Consider the following 22,075-nt stretch of genomic DNA (forward strand, 5'->3'; position numbering starts at 1 on the left):
CACACACATACGCTTTATTGTACATCAGGTACCATGCAAGTAATCACTGGAAAGAGAAGTCATTCCATGCAACTATAAAGCAGTTATTTGAAACATCAGAAAAAAAGTCGCTAATACATTAACCTTGTTTCGTATGGATTAGAAATTTTCAATTGTAAATGAATGTGGTTTTAAACAGCAATCTTTCTTTTACAAGCAAGACGTTTGGGAGGTTACAGTACCAATCCAATCACAATTTTAACTTATAAGTTGCATTTTACAAAGTCTCAATGTGCCAATTTGAGGGAGTACGAAAGGAACAAGGGGAGAAAACAGTATACAAGGAGAAAAAAATATAACCAAAAGCAAGCGACAGAAAGGAAAGATTAAATAGAGCTGAAAATGTGTCTCGTTTTGGAAATCCACAGATGGAGATTCACGAACAGATTGTGGCTGGGGCAGATACAGAGGGGGTGCAGAGGGTGCGGTCGCAACCCCTTAAATTCTATTAAGATAAATAATTGTTGTATTGTATTGTTGTATTGTATTGTTGTAAGGTATGAGAGTGCAATTTCCGGGCACCTAGAGGCAGACGCGGATCCAGACCACTTCGCACCGTTCGCAAAAATAAAGTGATAGCAGTGCCTGGTAGTCTGGCGAATTCCAACTCTTTCTGTCAGAAATGCCACCTACCTCAACCAAAGACAAAAATATATAGACTAAATAAACTTTTTGCATTGTCTAAGTATTAATCAAAGAGGGACTGTAATTAAATCGGCTGCGCGATAACGTACAGTACACTGTTGAGTTCTTTTATTATTTTTATGATTTATGTCACAATGTATGGGTACTACAAAATCAATCACAGGGATGATAGGCTATACATGTGCATTGATTCTTATAACCTTATTGAAAAGTATATACAATTTTATTATATTTTGTTATTCCAAAATTACACCAATGCGAAAACATATTATTTTAATTATTACTTTTGATTAATGAATTATTATTTCATTATTTTAACGAATGCTGTTCGATAAAAAAAAAAAAAAAAAAAAAGCAAACCAAAAAAAAAAAAAAAAAAAAAAAACCAAACCAAAAAAAAAAAAAACAAAAAAACCCCCCCCAAAAAACGAGTCTTTAATGGAGTTGATAGCCTAATTGTAGACATACAGTACAAACACATTATACAGTACATCTAAAAAGAAAGTAAAAAATGACCACTTAGACTGAAAATGAACACAGAATCTGATAAGGTCCACATTTCCAAGACAGTCGAGAACGTACTGAATTTGTGATTTTCTGTGATTCAAAAATAAAATCTTAAATTTTAAAATTTTAACCAGTAGGCCTAATCTACTCAGTCTGTCGTGATTTGGAAAAACGCAATTTATTTAATTTTGAAATTTTGGCTTAGGGGCACTCTGTGGATGTAATCTATCATGAAACGTGATCATATACTCCAAACAATTTTTAAAAATATGAAATTATTATGAGAGTTACGCATTATATCCGAACGTTCAACCACTAAGCATTGAAATGTTGGCAATCAACCAATCACAGAAGATATTTATGCATATTTAATTACTTTTCCAGCTGGTGGCGGTACAATAAAAATGCATTATTATTTTTCCTGAAGTTACAGCTTAAAAGTTGTGGTCATAAGATTAATTTTACAACCGCATTATTTTTTTAAATTGGATTTAACATGTGTAAAATGATTTTGATAAACAATCAAAATTCTCTGTAGGCCTACTATCTATTAAACATTTCAAGAATGAACTTCCTTATGTTGTGGTCATATTAGACTAACATTTTTAAAGAAGACCATTCAACAAACAACTTAAAACTAAATGTTCACGTCGGTGCATGCATAAAACGTATAATTTCCTGAAATTTGGATATAGAGCGGACTTCCTTATAACTTAAGCCTAAGGAAACATAAATGTATATGGGTCTGAACCATTGTAGACGACAAAGTGTTCTTCCTAATATTAGAATATACCATCATTCTGGGATTTTTTTTTTTTTTTTCTAGATGCCCGGAAGTAAGCTCTTAGGCGTTTTGGGTGGTTAATAATTTCTTTTTTTTTTCTTTCTTTTTTTTTTTGACTTTCCAAAAGGGGGACCAGGCCCTAATTCCACTCCTGTATGTTTGTTTTTTTAAGCTACTGCCACATTTGGCATATCCTTGGCCCCTGTTATCATCGCTCTTGTTCTGCCTGCTAGACTGAGGATACATTCCTGATGATGACATAATTAATGTCGAAATATTGAATCCTGACACGATGGTATGCATTTTGATACTTGGAGTATGTATTATATCTCAGGATACACTGGTGCTTTAAGTACATGCATTTTATTTTAAATAACTAATTTAAATGATGCAATAAGCATTAGTGCCTATAACATTTAAAGGCTAAGTGCATAACTTATTTGAGAGTAGCACTTATTACAAATTATTGTAGTGATAAAATGGTACATCATGTAAGGCTGGGAATGTTCCCATAAGTCCCAGTAAAGAGACAAACTTCCTCCCCATTAAACTGGATAATAATAGAAAAATAGCTAATATAAATTGCAAATTATTATTATAATTATTATTGCAAAACATAGTACTGAAGTAATATGCTGATTGTTCCTACATGACCATAAGGGAACATCATAATGATATTAAAATACACTTGGCACCATCAAGTAAACCAGCCCTGTAACCAGGAAAGGGGTTACCCAAGGCACTGGTGGGTCCAGGGGCAGAGCTGCTGTTGAAATCTGGGGGAACAAAGCCCTCGAAGGCTGAAACATTGCAGCATGTAAATAGTAAATTATATCATGTTGATATTTTTTATATAAGTAGGGAATTGTTCGGTTTATCTGGAAGAAGGTCACTCAAACAGATAGTTTGGCTGGAAAATAAACCTTTCCCTGATTATGGGCCTGTGAACCAGATAAGCCTATCGTCACGTACATGACCCGTATGATATTCCTTAAATAGCGGTTCAACAGTTGCATTGAAGGAATAATTATTATCAACGACCACGTAAGGTTTACTTGCGCACTCTCCATCCGCAACATATGCGGGCAACTCAAGTTGGTTCAACCTGGTTGTGTAGTAGCCTTGCACAGCAAAGAACTTCTGAAATTTTAAGAAAATTTAATGTCAGTTAAAAACATTAAAGTATTGTATATTGGGTGGAATGATCTTGCATTGAGTTTTGCGATGTAATGAGTTTCATATGAACAGGCACCCAATTGTGTGCATTATGACCTGAGAACATGTGCTCAAGCCACCTGGTTTTTCTAACCAGCCTTGAAGACATAATTTGTATTATTGTGGAGTTACTAACCTCTGATTTTGAAAGACCATACAAGACAATATTAAACTCTGTCCAGAATATGCCCATATGTACTTACGATGTGCCTGTATATGGTCATGTTGTGATGTCATCATGACCATATTTAGGTATTTCACATGATGTTACAGAGACATAAATGAGTTTTAATGATGTGAATTGATCTAAATATTTCCTTTCATCTAAATATTTCCTAATAAAACTAATGCTGCATTGATTCAAGGGAGGATTTGCAAATGGAGTTCACATGTACTTTCATACACAGAGTATTGTCTAATTTTACACCAAGGTTACAGAGAGTGAGATGCCAGATTCAAAATAGTCTCCGGGAGGGACTTTCATGGATGCAGGGTCCAGACTACCTCAGCCCCAAAATCATTGGGACTGAGATAGAAAAGCTAATGGCTATGGTTATATGTCTCTCTTAAACTTAACTTGGAATGCAATTTTATTTTAAATTACCCAAATTTTTCTAAAATTAAAAATTTATGGTCCTTCATAAATCTGCCTGCTGCAGCGCATATTCTAGAGCGGTGCTTAGTGAAAAAAAATCATATTTGGTGCGGTGATTATTCAAGAGCGGTTCTTATCCGAGAGCAGCGCTTATTAGAGGATTTACGATACTCTTTGACATATTCCTACCTTTTCTGCATTATAAACATGAACAAGACTATCATACACAGGCCAATCAGGACTTGGAGTGAATACTGTTTGATTTACAGCATCTGAACTAAACTGTATGATACCCCACCTGAGCAGAAAAACATGAATCTACTATTAGAAATGAGAGCATAGCATAATAAATTATTAAAAATAATACTGATTATTTTTTTTCTCTCATATTCAACCATGAGCCACATTCAAAGCATCTTTTTTGATAATCATAAATTCAATCAATAATTCCAAGTTTTTTAAAAATTTCATTTTCATCTAACAGCGAGCGGCACAACACAAACAAAATCTTTGTAATGATCTTTATTGAAATTACACTTTCGTATCTGTAGCTTTTTTCTATCTTATCTATTATTCAACAAGAAATGCATTTTGGTATAACCAATTAATTCGAAATTAATTATTAGATTCTCAATACCAACAAATATATTGTGTTTCTGAATGAAAATTGTAGACAGAAAAGCTACTGATACAAAAGTGCATATTCAATACAGAATATTACAAAGCTTATTTTTAATGGAAATTCCCTCTTTGTTAGATGAAAACGATATTAAAATATCTTAGAATTCAATTAATTCTCATCTAACATGTGACTTGGCACAACTGTCTTTAATGAATATACACTTTTGTATCAGTGGCACATGCAATGGAACTTTTCAGAGTGTAAAGCAACCAATTACTGTCCAATCAGAATTAGCAAATAGGTGCAAGTTTACATACATTTATGTTGTCATTTTTTGGGCCACAGCAACAATATCCAAGGAGTGGGGCTTAGTGGAAAGAGAAATACAAAAATGAAATTGATGCTCTAAAAACCAAGTGTTTTTATGAAGCTTGGGACTAAAGTTTTTGTTTGTGATAGAAAAATTCTGTCACAGTATTTGGATCTACAGACCTGGGCAGGGCTGGAAAAAGTGTGCGACTGGGCGACCGGCAGTCGGAGACATCAGGAATTTCCCGGAGGCATTTTTTGGGAAAAAAAATTTAAAACATAAAATGTTGGGCTATAGGGACCTATAGTGTACAGGTAACATTTGGTGCTGGAGTCATTTTATCAGGACAATTTTCATGGTCGGAGGCACAAACATTTTTTTCCCAGGCCTGGAACTGGGATTGGAAGGCAAGCTTCTTAACTCTAGGAGACAGCTCCTCTCCTTCACTCATAGACATAAACAGACCAATATTCTTAAACTGATGCAAATGTTAAACTAGCTAAAGGACTACATTGGCGACCCAACCTCTATTTTTGGAGATGGTTTTCATTTTGATTAAAAATGTCAAACTGATTAAGAATATGTCAGCCCCTACTATAAGACAAGGCACGAGAGAAGCGGAGCATATTAATTTGAACTGAACTAATTCTGAGCAATTAAATAGATGGAATGAACATTTTTACATGGATACATTTAGGTAGCTTTCACTATTTACAGACATTTCACATATAATCTTGTTTGTATTTAATTCTAATTCAAAGCCGTACTTTCCTGGTGGTTTAATAAAAAGAACTGTACATGTAGTTTTTATACATCACAACAAATGATGGAGTGACTGTGGGCCATATCTGCATAGTTTGTGAAAAAAAAAAAACGTTTCTAGTATCAACACAAATTAAGTCACTTTTAAGGTGTCATCCTTTTAGACCGATTAACATTCAGTCTCATGCTCATTCAATTTATTTATAAACATTCACACATTTCCGTTGGATGCCCAAGAGTCATGGCCACAACTTTAAAATTGATGTCAATGTTCATACACTTGCAAAAGTAAGATCCAAAGATAATCTGGCTCACATTTTCTTATCTTCAAAGACACGCGTGTGAGGAGTTGGTGGGGAATTGGGAAAGCAAGGTCATTTATTGCAATGTAACTCACCGTTCAGGCAAATGCATATTAATGGCATGTTGGGGTGACCACACCCAATTATCTTCTGGCACACCAGGCACCTACCATACAAAGAATAAAGAAGATTATATTTTATCAACTAATTAGCCAATAACACAGTCAATCAATAATGAAAATACATACTATTAACATTATCAGTATGAAATTTACTAATGCTATAATAATTAATGTCAATATTAATAATATTATTATTAAATATTACTTATCACTAATAATAATAATTGTTAATAATAATGATGGCAGTGACAATGGCAATAATTTAATTATTATAACAATTATAATATCATAATAATAATTCCTAGGATGGTAATTATCATAAAAGTCTAAATAAATAAAACAAAAAGCACTAGAAACCTTTTCATAATGACCATTGACGTTTTTTACATGCCATTCAACCCTGAAAAATAAACGCATTTGAAAACGTTTTTGTAAAACAATCACCAAAACAGCTTGAAAAAATATTATTATTATCAACATAATTATACTGTCTCAAATATCATATTATAGAAGATGACAAATCAAAAGGCAATAGAACTACCACCACCACTAAAACCACTATCAAAAACAACACACCAACAACAATTTACCACTATCAGATGTAGCTTACCTGCTAAAATTAATTCGCCACTGGTCTCTATTTTTAGGCGGAGCTGTAACTTTAACATTTTCTCGAATCAAATCTGAGAAAGGCAGAGCCAATTCAACAGTCCAGTACTTATCTGCATTACATATACAGTATAAAAAAAAACTCAAATTAAAAATGAGTATGAAAAGTATTACAAAAAATAAGTAAATGTAATATTCAAAAAATTTGTATTAGCTTAGCATAGGCAGAAAAAAACTCACTTTTAACTTTGGGATCATTAATTGGGCCATCCACATAAATTGCAGTCTTCATTGACGGCATTTCAAAACTGTTGTTTGGTGTTCCTCCATTCATATATGGCTGCAATCAGAAATACAATAAACAAATTAATCAAAATTAAAAACAAAATTGTTATCCACAATTTTAGCATACAGTTACCAAAAGCAGACACACATTATAAAACTAAAAAAGGGAAATAATATATAAAAAACAACATTATGTTATGAAAATCACGGTAAGGCTTATCCACATAAAAAGGAAATTAATTTTCCATAGGTTAACTTAGATAAGGAGCAATGTTCACAATATATGTTAGAGGGCAGTGTACTAATATGCTCTGGAAAATCCACTTCAATTTAAAACCAAACTTTCAATAACATCATTATTAGTATCATGGGAATAGCTACAAATATGACATTATTATTATTACAATCCCTATACAAAATAATGGTGATATGTTCAATTAGTTCTTTCATCAAATTTCTATAGTGTTTTTTATATCTGAATCAATGAAAAAAGAATGAATAAATTAATAAATATATGAGTGATAGATAATTCTCATTATTGCAAGCCCACACCAGACCTACCAAGTCTCTTGCAATCGGCGCGAGATGCACACATTCATGGTCTGTCTTACACTCTCATGCTTCAGGACCAAAATCTCACACATAAATGCAATATTTGTATACTAAAAAATGTGAATACTATTTGCGACCTCTGTAGCTCACTAAAGAAAATTCTCCTGCTTTCACTGCAATGGTTTTTGCACTTGGGAGAGAAAACGAATTTAAAGCATGCGTTGATAGGCCGCAAAAAAAAAATTGCTCTCTTTTGTTAAAAAGGATCTATTTGACCTTGGTTTTTTTGTTACAAAATTTTAATGATTTAGTTTATCTTTACATTAAGAACGTCAGTTTTTCTTTAAATGCAGTAAAAAATCATTAATGAATTTGTTAATATACATAACATGCAGGAATTAAATAGAGATTGTACAATTTCTACAACTTTTGAATAATAAACATTCATCATCTACAGTAGTGAAAATAAGAATAGTTGTCACAAATTGGAAAATAAATAATGGCACTAAACTTGGGTTGAGTAACATCTTTCTGATGTTTGTCTTTCATTGTTCATTATTGTTATTCAATTTTTACATTTTTTAAATAATATCTAATCTTTAGTATAAATACATTTTAATGAGTGTTGGTAAAACTTTGAAAACCTCCCTTATAAGTTTACACATTGATCAGATCAAAGTTGCATTAACACTGTGAATATGTCGGGTAAGATCAAAAGAACACGTACACGCTGCCAGCTGCCTTGCACATGGCTCAGCTCGTGCCAGTGTGATCTAGGAAAAAAGTTTCCTGGGGGCATGCCTGGATTCACTAGGGAAGGAGTTTTCAGAACAAATCCCATGCCTGCAAATTTGTTGAATTGTAAATCTCTGCCACACCTTGAATTCACTGAATACCTGTATTATCGTAACTGAACACAAAAGGAAATATGAGCATAATAACTTCAATTAAAAGAGAGTGAAGGAACACACGACAGGCACCTGGAATGGTGTCGGGGACATTAGCCATCTTTTGCATAGATACGTGTATTGAGTTGTTTCATACACGATATATAATATATTCATAAAATGATAGTGTGATGGAGATATTTAAAAATTTATTAGCGGAAGAGCACTTTAATCAGTTGGGTAGTTTTCATTTTGATTCATACTGTAAATAGTTTTTCATCTGCCCTCCTATTTCATTTTGTTAGTCCTTTTTATTCCTTTTTTTTGCGATTGCTGATAAAGTAAATTTGAGATAGAGGTACAGAATCTTCTCATAGACACCTTATAAATAGCAGATTGATTGACTGATTGAAATATAATTATGATACAATAATTATCATTATTATTATCAATATAAAGAAAATTGTATATCAAGAATGAAGATATACTCAATGAGATATTAATGCCTTTTGTAGTTTTTAAAATTTATATATTGAATAAATTTTTTTAAATTTATAAATTGAATAAATAAATAAATAAATAAATAAAAGAATAAATGATAGCTCACTTGTATATCAGGCTTCAGGGAGTGAAGCTGTATTAGTTTACAAGACAAAAACTCTACAACTTCAAAGGACTAGAACCCAGAAGCATAGTATTGGAAGAAAATCATTACAGCTAGCAAAATACAGCTCAATATGAATAAGTATAAATGGCGGCTGAATTCAAAAGGAAATATGAGCATAAAAGCTCTATTAACAGAGCCTGAGAGATCAGAGGAAGAGCACCTGCAAAGTGTCAGGGTACATTAACTGTCTTTGTATTGGTAGGTTTATTGAGCTCTTTCTAGCTGATATATATTTCATTGCTTAAAGCGACAGTTACAACACGACATTAGTGAGCCTGCATTTTACCTTCTATGCATTCTTAAATGTAACCATCCTAAAAACGTTACCGTATATTCTTGTGTGTAAGACGATCTGCATATAAGACGACTCCCAAGTTTGAAAACGATTCTTGGGCGATTTTTGTAGGTTGGGCATATAACATGACCTCCCTTGGGCTACTGTAATTCTTCAATCACTGTTACCAGTTTAGTAGCTTCATTTCAGTAGTAAATTTTTTTTTATTGTGGACAATCTGCACATAAGACGAATATGATTTGAATTTAAAATTTGTATATGTGTTGCACGTATAAAATGAACCCCTGTTTTTGCGATCGTAATTATATATTTAAAGCCTGTCTTATACGTGAGAATATACAGTAATCTTATATTGGTTGTGATATACTAATGGGAATTGGTGGGTAGAAGATATACATTCCGAAGAAGCTAGGCTGTTTTGAGAGGGCATCTGACAAATACCTTGACCTAACCCTAGTGGCACTGGGGGTCAAGCCACCTGAAGCCCAGACAAACAGAAAATTTTAGCTATTTCAACCTGTTATAATGATGCTTTAGAACATATTATGAACACAAACAAAACACCAGAGAAATAAAAATATTCATCTTAAGTTTAAATTAATTTTCTTTTAAATATACAACTAAATCTACATACACGCAAGACTTTAAACTTCGTGTACAAATTTATACAGTATTATGACAATAAAATCAATCAGAATCTGAATGTATCTTAAAACGTGTATATCTTTATTGACATATATGCATCATTATAATAGAAAATAAAACTTAAATATTTTTCATAAATAAATCTTAACAAGGATTTGTAGGTTATACAAAACATGAACAATAGTTTACTTCCTCTATTTCAGTTTTGTTTTTGGTTTTAAGCAATAAACACACTTTCTACTGCTTTTAATTTTTATTCAAACTGTGTGATAATGAATAAAACAAACCAAAATTCACAGGTATGGAAGGCCCTATAAAATAGGCAAGGAACTAATTAAGTGTTCTATTGGTGTGTAACCCAATGACTGGGGAAATAATAATAATATATAAAAGTGCAGAGGTTATTGGCATCATGTACTATGTGACTTGATGTATTGTTTTGCCTGCTGCTGTCGCAGTCGCTTTTGGTGTTGCAGTCACTATCAGAACATGGACCTATTAGACGCTGTTGTGGCCATTTTTGCTATAACTATCAATATCATTTTCGTTTTAACAGGTGGTGTTATACAAGTACTGCTCAATTATTTACTATTATTAGTATCACTATGTGAACTCACCTTGCTAAGTTCTAGATCCCATGTTGTGTTGATGGCATTAATCTCAAATTCTTTGTACCTTTAAAGCCAAAAACATAACGAAACATTACTGAAAAAATTATTATTGTACAAAAGAGAATATAAATAAATCCATAATTAAATCAGCTCAAGTATTAAGATAAAAGACTATAATAAACCCAATAAAAAAAAACCCCAATAGACAAATTAATTATTGTGTACCATCCTAAAATTTAGAAAGAATGCTAGTTTGAGAATGGATATGATGCTTGCCTTCCAATCCCATGGTCCTGTGTTCAATTAAAGGTTAGAGGTTATTCATTTATATTGCACAAAATACAAGAGTCTCTATGCGCAGAACAAGTGAGCAGATGGAAAATAAAAAAGAAAATCCAAGCTAGGACCCAAACTGCAGTATGGGGATACGCCCTCATTGCTGAGCAGGGATCTATCAAAATGTACCCTGTCCAGCCCCAGTAATTCCTTACGTTAACATCCTGCAAAGGACATCATAATCCGTACCATTCGACTCGCCTACCAAGGTATAGGATTTTTTCTAATGACAAAACTAGACTCATAAAAGAAATTCATTTATAAGGCATCTTGTGTGCATGTTTGTCTTGTATATAACCATCATTCTATCCTATGATTGGAAATTTTACTTGTTGTTGGATATACATAAAGTAATAAAAATAAGTTGAATTAAAAAACCACATTATTATGCTTTATCACCAACACAATAAGTTAATTTATAAGGAAAAAAATTAAATGGGAATGCCAATAATAATCGAGCTGTATATTAAAATTATTATGGTGAGTCTTTATTTATTTATACGTACTGAGTGCTTCAGGATGACAAAAGAAGAAAAAAATAATATAAAAACAGATCTCATAATGAAATATAATATATTCTGGTGAACTTCTATTGTTTGATGTGTAAGAGCATAAAAGTGCAATATACAGAAGATAAAATATGTACAGTACAAACACACAATAGTTCTTATCAGCACTACCCTGTCAACGACGGCCATGTCTTCAAAAGAATTAAATACAATAATCTGAAACAAGCAGGTGACAACCACTTGAGCTGATTATAAATCAATAATAAATGATGAATATATTACTTATAAATTTAATTATTTAATTAATAATCAATTCAATTCCACTAAAAATATATTGTTTAAATTTAACAAGGATTAAGCAGAACTGCTATCATAAAAAAAATCTCAGGAAATTATGTTTAGATTATTCCCATATCCCAATTTCACAGAGCATTTGGTAGGGTATTTTTTTACACTGACTTGTGCAACCAAAAAAGTGTTATCTTCTTTTCTTTGTATGAAATTGAGAGATACAATATTTCAAGTTGATTCTAAAAATTAAATGTATTCATTGGAACTTCTTTTTTAAAACAGAGGCACTGTGTATTAAGAGAGACAGGAATGATCACAGGGATGATGAAAGGAAGAATGATGAGTATGACGATGAGAATAATCAAGGAAGTTAATGAGGATGCGACAACACAAAAATGTTATGGGCAAGGGTGAAGGATAGAGCAAAGGTAAGAACATGCCTGAGGAGTATAACAACGGCTGTTTTCAACTGGTCATTCTTCATTTAACCATGCATGCCTGCACAGCGGTGAAATCATACTTAACGAAGACGACCAGACAAATAGAAAACTGACAAATGCTCAACAAAACAAAATGGCTGAGTAGTTACCGCGATACATGATAGCGTAATCAAGGTTACTTCCGCTTGTGGCAGCATGGGCTTTTTGTAAAAAAATGTTTTCATGCAGTTTTTGAATTCTGTTAGCATACAATTGTTTTGTTACTTTATGTGGATAAATATTATAATTATTATTTTCTGAAATTTAATCTAAATTATGTTAACGCAAATTTTGTTGCTAAACTGACCAATCAGCCATGTTTGTTTTGGTCATGTGGATAACTTTATTGAAAATTAATGCACTCTGGTTTACGTTAATTTCTTTTGTCAATGAAGTCGATTTTACGAAGCAGCTGAATGAAAATAATACACGAAAAATCGTGAACCAGTCGAATACAGCCAATGATGAAGGCGCCAATGTATCTTTGAGTTTGATAATGCTGCTTTGAGATCCTTAGCCTATTTTTATTTTATATAAATATTTCTGCTTAACCCTTTCACTGCTGGGTCATTTTAGGAAGAAGGTTATTTTTAAATAAATGCCAAAAAAAAAGACTAAAAGAGGTTATTTTGAAATTGTTTTTGTGTGTTGGGGTGGGGAAAAGTTTGGTCTATGGGAAAAAATTGAAATTGGAATTTTTAATTAGGTGGCATTGTGACCTTGGAGTGCCCATATTGGAAATGCCTATTTTCATAAATCTGTAAAAAAAGATAGAAATTCTTATGGGATGGTGTTTTTTTTTTCACTGGATAATGGTGAAGATACATAAAATGAATAAAAAAAAAATCAATAGTTTGAATTACTTTCTTCATTCCATTCTAAAACAGACAAAAATCCATGTTTGTCGGCAGAATCGTGAAAAAGAAATTCAAAAAAATCGCTGCAAGATGAGTTTTTCGCAACAATTAGTCATTACTCCATATAATTCAGTAGAAATCACCTCCAGTTCATAGAAACAACTACAGAGGGCGCTGCAGTACAGGAACAATTTTAAAAAGAATTATTTTCATGCCCCCCGGAGTACCGGGGCACGCAGCAAAAGGGTTAATATCTTAATGCCACTTCAAAGCTAGTTAAATGCACCGTCTCTGTATATTAAATGACTAATGATACATTTATAATTTGATTGACGTGCATGACGTATATAAATATACATACCAATGTGTGCTCCAGTCTGGGTTTATAAACACCTGAAAAACAAATAAATATATACTTTCTGTAGAGTAACAATCTATAGTATTAATAACATAAAATGTAATTGACTAGTACTAGTTGATCATTTCTTCTCTCTTTAGTAATATTTAACCAGGATGACCCACTTGGCATTGCTTATTTTTGGGGAAGTCCCCTTACAAATAAGCTTACAAAAATCAAATATCCAATTTCATATTACTATTGTTGCGCAGCTCTGCTGCTACTAGTGTTGTTAATGTTAATTATAATAATATACTATTATAATTATCTGTATCTTTATATAACTCCACTTTACCTCAATGTGGTGTAAGGAACAGATCATCACACCAGAGAACCAGAAGCCAAAATTGTTATTATTATTATTATTATTATTATTATTATTATTATTATTACTATACTATTATAATTATCTGTATCTGAATCTGTATGGATAACTGCACTGGACCTCAATATTGATGAGTAAAGCATGCATGCACAGATGGTATTGCGAATGTGGTGTAAGGAACAGATCATCACACCAGAGAGCCAGAAGCCAAAATTGTTATATTATTATTGTTATTATTATTATTATTATTATTACAATTATTATTATTATTCATGTAGATGTTTACCATTAGAAATATATGATAAATCTTTTTTGTATATTTACCTCAAAGTCATTATCTTTGAAAACTGGAAGGAAAAAAATCGCATAGCTAAGTGTTTGAATAGTAAAATAAAGTACAATGAAAAAAATATAGATCTATAAGTTGGTTGTACCACAGTTAGACGGAATCCTTACTTCCTTGAAAAACTCTCCCACCCCAACACTTTCTTCTATCATATTTACAAAAAGCAAAATTTGAACACTAGGGGCCTACAGTATAGTGTCTTTTGGAGCATAAATTTAATTTTAAACAATTAAAATGAATATAAAGTATCAATACAAAAAAAAAAGGTCAAAATCATATGATCATATTGTATGTCAAAGTTGTCTAATGGTATTACATTGTTTAAAATTCTGGTGAATGGAAACTTCTACCCAATAATTATCCAATCTGCTCCTCAATTCCCATCAAATAGACATGATACGGAATTGTCAATAGCTGATTTCAAAATGTTAATGTAACAGCCCTGTCTAAAATAGGGATTGAAGAGTATTAAGTACTAACCGATAGTTTCGTAATGTTTTTGTTGGTGGTTTTGGTTGTGTTAACCTCTTTAAAAAGGCAACTTAATGAGTTATATGTACTGTTTTAAGTACTGTATGTCAATATGTTTATACAGTATAGTATCGAATAAAGTCAATCAAACAATTTACTAATTACGCATTTATTTAAAATTGCAAGTATATTAATGGCTTTTAGATGCTTGTAAATCTTGTGTTGATATCAAGTGAATGGCATCTCTAAGATTTTCAATTACAGGAAACACAACACAAAATATAAGAACTATTATTAAAAACACACCAAGAGTATTATAGCCATATCAACTAATGGTTGAACTGCAAAGTATATTTACCAAATTTTAAACATGAATTGACCATAAAAGTAGCAAAAATATAAGGATTTGTGTCATACCAACTGAATTATGCATAGTCTGGTTTGCAAACACATCTGTTTCTTCAAGAAATGCCCCGATGTACAAGAATCGGTCATCCCATCGCAACTTAGCCCAGGTTTGGAAACGGGGCTTTGGAAATGTGTCTCCTTGGATGTCTGAAATACAATAGATTGAGTTTTTAGCATTATAATTCTCATATAAACAGGCCCGTAACTAGGATTTTTTTTTTGGGGGGGGGGTTCAAATTTGGAAAAAGTGGAGCCTTTTGAAGATGTTACGACCAACCAATTGTGCTGACCACATAAATAAGAGTTCCATCTTGAAACTTGTATTAAAAGTTGCTTTGAAGTTTAAGCAATCTTCTTTCGAGATTTTTTTTTTTAGCCATCCAAGCAGAGCCAGCTAGCAAACAGCAGGGTTCGTCCGAACCCCCTCTGGTTACAGGCATGATAAATATCACTAACTTCTAACTAAATATAATAATTTGTGTGTAAGATTATATAGAATTTCTATTTTAATTTGATCACAATGATTGTTGTTATAAGAAGAAATTAAATAAAAAAGCCTACAACTATAATAAAGACTGCTTTTTTTTATTGATTCAAAATAACATTTAAGAAGTTAGAACTAAATTTGTTTACAACCCTAGAAAAAGGTAAGCTGATAATGGGCCTCTTAAATAAATGAACTAATTTGGTGCTTTAAAAACCAAGTCTAATTAGAATGTGTGGTGAGTGCTTTTGTTTGTAACCATGAGAAACAATCCTTGTTATCACAAGATTTGAACCAACACCCTAGGATCAGGGGTGACACCAGTGGGTAGGCCATCAGAAAGGCCTGGGCTCAGCTGATGCAGGGATGGTGGGGGTATGGTAGGTGTGGACTCTGGCCCATCTGTTAGGGAACGATGGACCACCTGTCAGGGAAAGGCTGGTGCCACCCCTGCCCAGGACTGGAAGGAGAGCATCCTACAGTATTAACCACCGAGCCAATCTCCATGGTGCTAAAAATATTTTTCACAAGGTCAAAACTTCTAGGGCAGTATTCACATACACATATACCTTCGTATGTTTTAACACTGTCATTTTTTAAAAGTATCAATTAAAATTTATTCCAAATTCAAACACTAAATGAAATATGAATATCAAGTAACATGGTTCTGTAGGACCGTAGCAACAACATCCCAAGGGGCAGGGCTTAGCGGTAAAATCCAATACAGTACAAAAAAAACAACAAAAGCAGTGAGACTAATTAAAATTTGCATACTTATAAATGTCTGCGAATTACCAGAAAACAACGGTCATATTCGACTGGTCGTTCTTCCTTTAACCACGCCAACCCGCGCAGTGGTAGAATCCTACTTAACGAAGATGACCAGTCGAATAGAAAACTGGTAAATATTCGACACAACAAAATGGCTGCATAGTTACCGCGATATATATGCTGCGTAATTAAAATTGCTTCAGATTGTAGCAGTATGGATTTTTTTGTAAAAAAATGCTTTCATCCAGTTTTTTAATTCTGTTAGCTTACAATTATTTTTTTGACTTCATGTATGTAGATATTAAAATTTTTATTTTCTGAAATTTAATCTAAATTATATTAACGCAAATGTTGTTTCTAAACTGACCAATCGGCCATGTCTGTTTTGGTCACATGGATAACTTACCGCTGATTAACACACTCTGGTTTACGTTAATTTTCATTGTCAACAAAGTCTATTTTACATACCAGTCAAATGAAAATAAGTCAACAAAAAATCGTAGTCAAGAAAATGAACCAGTCGAATACGCCCATTTTGTTGCCTAATCACACGACAGGAATCCAAAAATCAAAGTTGGATAGCAAGATTTATAAGAATTTAATTTTTTTTTTTTTTAACTTTTTAACTAAAGGCTTATTTTAATTCTAGGGTGGACTGTCAACTATTATCTCATCCGGTAGAAACTTTTTAAGAAAAATTTACATCATAGATCCCAACAATAATACAAGCTTCTTTAGTTCGTACTTTAAATATTTGGAACAGCTAGAAATCTTGAGAAAGCAGTTCATGCCCATAAAAGGTAGCAGACACCAATGTTCTATAATAATAACCAAAGCCCCGTAGCTATTTTACATTAGTGGCAATGAAAATAATGTGGAAGATACTGTTCAAAACATTCTACGGCCTTGTAATACAAATTACGGGACATGTAATATCAATTTGTTTGTAGATGTGTTGTTAAAAGATGTATATTCCCACATTCAAGGCTGAAACTAATTTAGGATTATGTATTATGAAATTCTTTAGCCGTCAACATAATCTAAACTAATTTTTTAGATCAGAAATTGATCATTCAATAATATAATAACAACCTTATTTTTAAAAGGAAAAAAAAGCTTTTATCAAGGCCGGTTTGACAGTGTAGAGTAAATACGTATCATGCATTCGAAAATGAAATAGTATAGAAAAACATGATAAAATAAAAATTGTATCTAGAATCATTAATTTCTTTTGATAAAATTTAGAAAAAAAATTATATACAAAAAATTTGATTATCATACCAATGGACTGCACATTTAAATGCAGGGGCATAGGCTGGGTTTGGCATGGGGAGGAGTGCCAAAAATTAAGTACTCTGTTTTTCCTGATCATTGGTTCTACATGCTTATGTGTTACTGACATATTGGCGCAATAGCAGGCAACCTGTACCCCATTTATACTCCTGGGTGGAAAAAATAATACAAAAAAAAAAGTTTAATTTGATTTTATCAAGTTCAGGCCCGTAACCAGGTTCACAGGAAGGGGGGATTTCTATAAGCCAAGTTTAACTCAGAAGTGTTTCTTTAATAAATTAAAGTGATTATAAATACTGTACTACAGTAGTAAACTGCTCAAAAAGGGTAGGGGATCAGCTGAACCCCAAAACCCACCTGGTTACTGGCTTGATGTTACTAAGTAAAATAAACTAATTCTCAGGGGCGGATCCAGGGACGTCCGAAAAGGGGGGCCCCTCCCCTTTTGAGACAACACTACTGTAGGGGGAGAAATGACGCCCGAAAATAACCTCTCAGGCGTTTTGAGCAATCAATTATTTCTTTTTCCTTCCTTCTTTTTTTTAATACTTTTTTTTTAAATTTTCCAAAAGGGGAAAAAAAAACGCCCTTCATTATTTGAGTAGTAATTTTGAAAAAATGAGTTAATAAATTCAGGATGACAAACACAATTTGATCCAGTAATATTAATAATTAGTTTGCCTTAATCCATTTAACACAGAGTTTACACAACAGAAAAGCCTGATTGCCATAATACATGATTACATTTAGTCCGTCCACGACTAATGCAAAGAAGAATCCATCAATATTTCATTACCTGTGAGAGGAAGAACAAACAGGTGGGGTAAAAGATTGAACAAAAAGCTATGTGTGTTTACCCGAGAACAAAATCAAATACTAAAAGGAGATGATTATACAAACACTACATATTGAATGTAAGGGGATAAAATTACCATTATCACTAATATTAAGCATAATCCTGATTCTGAACATTCAGAATTTAAGTACTGAATCCCAATGGTTTTATGTGCTCAAATGAAGGCTTTCAGATACATTTTTATGCTTCTTTTTTTACCACTAAAATCAATGATTATACAAATTTAAGTTTATTCTGTCAGGTGAAATATAATCTCAGTGACAGTTAAAAATCATACACTAAAATATCGCAGGAAACCAACATATTTCAGTAGCAAAGAACATGTTTCTAATGTGAAAAATTTTATAGTTTTTTTTACCATTTTACTTGTTCTAAAGGTAAAGGAAGGGCAGAACCTTGGAGCATCACTAAGCTGAACTGCACATGGCCCATAACTACTGTAACAACCATAGAGGATCTCAGTAGCATTGTTTTCACATCGACATTTGCAGAAGTCAACCAAAGCACTGGGATACCACCCCTATTCTTCTTGATAATGGGAGGTGAGAAGGCACAAGCGGGGAGGGGTGGTTTTGGGAGGGGCATTTCCTCACAATTGAGATTTTTTTAAAATTAGTAGACTGCTAGTAAGCTTAAATTCGAAAGTGTATGTTTTACCAGAGTACACGAGGACCACACAAACAAGACGAATGACCATCGTTTTATTTTTCACGGTAAACGAAGGGGGATGGCTAGCCACCCTATTCACCCCCTAGATTCGCCACTGAAGGCCATACAGCACCTATTACAGGCGTCCCATCCTTACTGCTAGTCCAATCGATTTGCCTACAGTAGTGCCGCAACAATAGTTGCTCTCTTTAAAATTTATGAAAACTTTTTAAAATTATTATTTTATATACCGTACTTGATCATTTCAGAGTTATGGAAAGCAACACCAATAATAAAACCAACTGGAGCAAAAAAGAGATAAATAAATTCACAATCATGATTTTGCTTAAAACCGAGGCCAAGTTCAGTTAAACTAAAAATGGTGAATTACAGACTATCGGGCCTGGGACAATCAGGCCCATTTTCAGGACGACGTCTGGATATGGATCTGATTGTCCTGGGCCCGATCTGTAGGCAAAATCATTTCAGCCAATGGCTGTCATTTGAATTAATGTTGATGTTTGCTATACCAAAATCAATAAATAATTAATAGGCCTAGACTTAAACATCATTCTTAATATCTGTATGTTAAATAAAATTAGAATGCAAAAATTAATCAGAATGAAGGTGGGCCCAACAGTCCACACTAGTGGACCCGACCGTCTAGGTGTGGGCCCGATCTTCCACGCCTGTTGCGTTGACCCCGATCGTCTGTCACCCAAACCAACAAGATAGGCCAACTAGCCTAGTACCAGGGCTTTCCTTCGCCCTTTTACTAGGCCTAATCCTAGCCTAGATTTACTGCTACATAGCCTGCACTAGCTATGCAATATAAGCTATAGTTAGGCCAATAACTATATCAAATTAACGGTCCTAGACTAGCCTAGGCCGGGCTGTCTAGAAAGCCCTGCTGACTTTATTTAGGGCCTTCTATCCTAGGCCAACTAAATTGTTGGGTACGCACCAACGAAATCTTCTGTACGGGCAGTTTCGCCCCACACGTCTTCATTCAGTTTACCATCAATTGAGATTTTCTGGCTAGCTTGCAGTTTATAAACAACGTAAGATTTTGGTTTAGGTAATTTCTTACAAACAGTATCATTTTTGGAATAGTTTACATTACAAAGTACATACGTTTCATGTTCGACTAACAATAACAAAAACAACCAAAATATAAAAGCAAATCGTAGGAACAGAGGAGGCCCCATGACCTCCTGTTTTTAAAAACCCCTCTCTTGGTTGGATTAGTTTCAGTGTATTCGATTAAAGTTTTGCGAGCAAGCAAGAATTTAGATTTACAAATCCAAGGAAAAAGTGCGATGCTGTCCGAACTTTTTCAACACATTTTTAAATTTTTAATAGCAACTAGCATTAAGGTAGTAAATTTACTATATTATTATTTGGAAGAATCATCAGGGGAATCATCCAAGTTTCAAAAATTGCACTATTACAAGTTAGGCTTACCAATCGAACACAGAAAGACAATCTACACTTTTGTGTTTCTTTAATGGCTTTAAAATTTTATATTTTAACTGTTTATTCTGTATATTTAAATAAATCGTTAGATTTAAGTCGAAAATTAGAATAAAACAAATATTTTGTCAATCAGCTGACGCATATCCTACTAATAGACCCGGTTTCATTTTTTTGGCTGGTGGTAGGCCTACATTGACGGTTTAAAATGTTCATAACTGATAAAAAGTTTGTTACTCAAACACTTATTGATCTGTGATTGAAAGTAGATGCCTTATTGATGCATTAAGAGAGTTATTCAGTGTTAAAATTACATTGTTTAATGTAAATTCTATTTCTAAATAATAATAGGCTATATTGTACAGTCTTGAGTTCGAATGTTAAAAATTCAACATGCCCAAAAAAATCCAAACAAATCTGTATCCATATTAAGTAATACCACGACTATAAATATGAACTGCACACATCAGAAATTGTCGTGTGATCTCTATTTAAGAAAGTATGATTAAAATCTTTAAAAAAATTCTTTCAAAATGACACCAGTGGTAATGACGTCATAAGGTGTTCGATGACGCCTGAAAAATTGTGATTCACTTCGGAATCACAATGTTTATTGTCAAATCAGACTGGATGACTAATAGGTCCCTATACACTAGATCATGGACGTCATTATATTGTATTTATGACTGAAAGAATTCAGATTCATTTGATATGCCATAGTACCAGGTAGCGACTCAGTTAAGTTTCACATTGTTACATAGGGGTTCCTTCTTCCACTTGAAAAAATAGGTTTTCATTCTAAAAGCGCAAGAATATAAGCTTACATATTTTTTATTTATTCAAACACCCAACAGTGTTAAGAAACACCAATAATCAGGTTTCAATAAATATAAGACAAGGAGCTAATAAAATCAGATCGACAGTGACAGTGTAACTTAGTTACATTGAAAGATTAGGCCTCGACATACAGTATGATTTGTTTGTTAGTTCATTTCCTCTTTTATAGTGTGTCTTTTAAAGTGTATTTTGAAATCTAAAATAAAAGAGCAAAATCTTCCCAATCGTGGTCAAATGTAGAGGCTACTTAGCATATATATAGACTTTAATAAAATATCTTAGACAGGTATACTAAAGACATTTTGTTAGGTGATAAATTGAAATGTCCCCGAAACGTTAGTGTCTCCACTCAACAATTGTCATACTATATCAGAGCTAGCTGTGATGTGTATTCAAGACACAGAATACCGTCTTAATCTATTCAGAGCCAAATTAATTGATACATCAAACATTTTTGGCATGGAGAATAATTAATTATTATTAATTAATCATTGCTTTCCAAACCTAGAAGCGCGTAATTATTTTGCGAAGTTGAATTTATAAAATTGGAAGCACTTCCATAAAATAAATACTAAAGTTAGTTTTTGAGAAAACATATTATTCTAACCGAGATTCAAACCTTCACTTATACCATCCTCGTGAATCTGATGTTATATTAAATATCAAGGGTTGCGCCAGAGGGAAGGGAATCGGGGAGGTTCCTCGAGCAAAGCGGTGGCGCCAGCGAGGGGGAGGGGGGCAGGGTGGGCATTCCCCTTCCGTCGGACAGGCCTGGACTCCCTGTCGGCCGAGGCTTCGTCGGCCCCTAGTCTAGGACCCCTCACGTCCACCCCTTAAATT

General features: G+C 33.1%; 1 protein-coding gene across 1 annotated transcript; it reads right to left on the reverse strand.

The window, feature by feature from the left end:
* Positions 1 to 2,322: 2,322 nt before the first annotated feature.
* Positions 2,323 to 20,164, reverse strand: LOC117104355. The gene is made up of 11 exons (XM_033245179.1): positions 19,890 to 20,164; positions 14,883 to 15,020; positions 13,973 to 13,995; positions 13,288 to 13,319; positions 10,461 to 10,518; positions 6,753 to 6,852; positions 6,514 to 6,625; positions 6,261 to 6,303; positions 5,877 to 5,947; positions 3,975 to 4,083; positions 2,323 to 3,115 (listed from the first exon to the last, which is right to left on the reverse strand). Exons 1-11 carry the CDS (start codon positions 20,131 to 20,133, stop codon positions 2,909 to 2,911), a joined length of 1,137 nt encoding a protein of 378 aa, XP_033101070.1. The 5' UTR covers positions 20,134 to 20,164; the 3' UTR covers positions 2,323 to 2,908.
* Positions 20,165 to 22,075: the final 1,911 nt, after the last annotated feature.

This window comes from Anneissia japonica, unplaced genomic scaffold (assembly GCF_011630105.1).
Source record: "Anneissia japonica isolate Jap-2015-1 unplaced genomic scaffold, ASM1163010v1 scaffold4536_len1192065_cov207, whole genome shotgun sequence".
NCBI lineage: Eukaryota > Metazoa > Echinodermata > Crinoidea > Comatulida > Comatulidae > Anneissia > Anneissia japonica.

Excerpts from the sequence above, each read along its gene's own strand:
- LOC117104355 (XM_033245179.1), bottom strand. The coding sequence starts at position 20,133 with ATGGGGCCTCCTCTGTTCCTACGATTTGCTTTTATATTTTGGTTGTTT. Across the intron at positions 15,021-19,889 it reads CCGTACAGAAGATTTCGTTG|ACATCCAAGGAGACACATTT; the intron begins GTGCGTACCCAA and ends ATTGTATTTCAG. Across the intron at positions 6,626-6,752 it reads TAATGATCCCAAAGTTAAAA|ATAAGTACTGGACTGTTGAA; the intron begins GTGAGTTTTTTT and ends TATGTAATGCAG.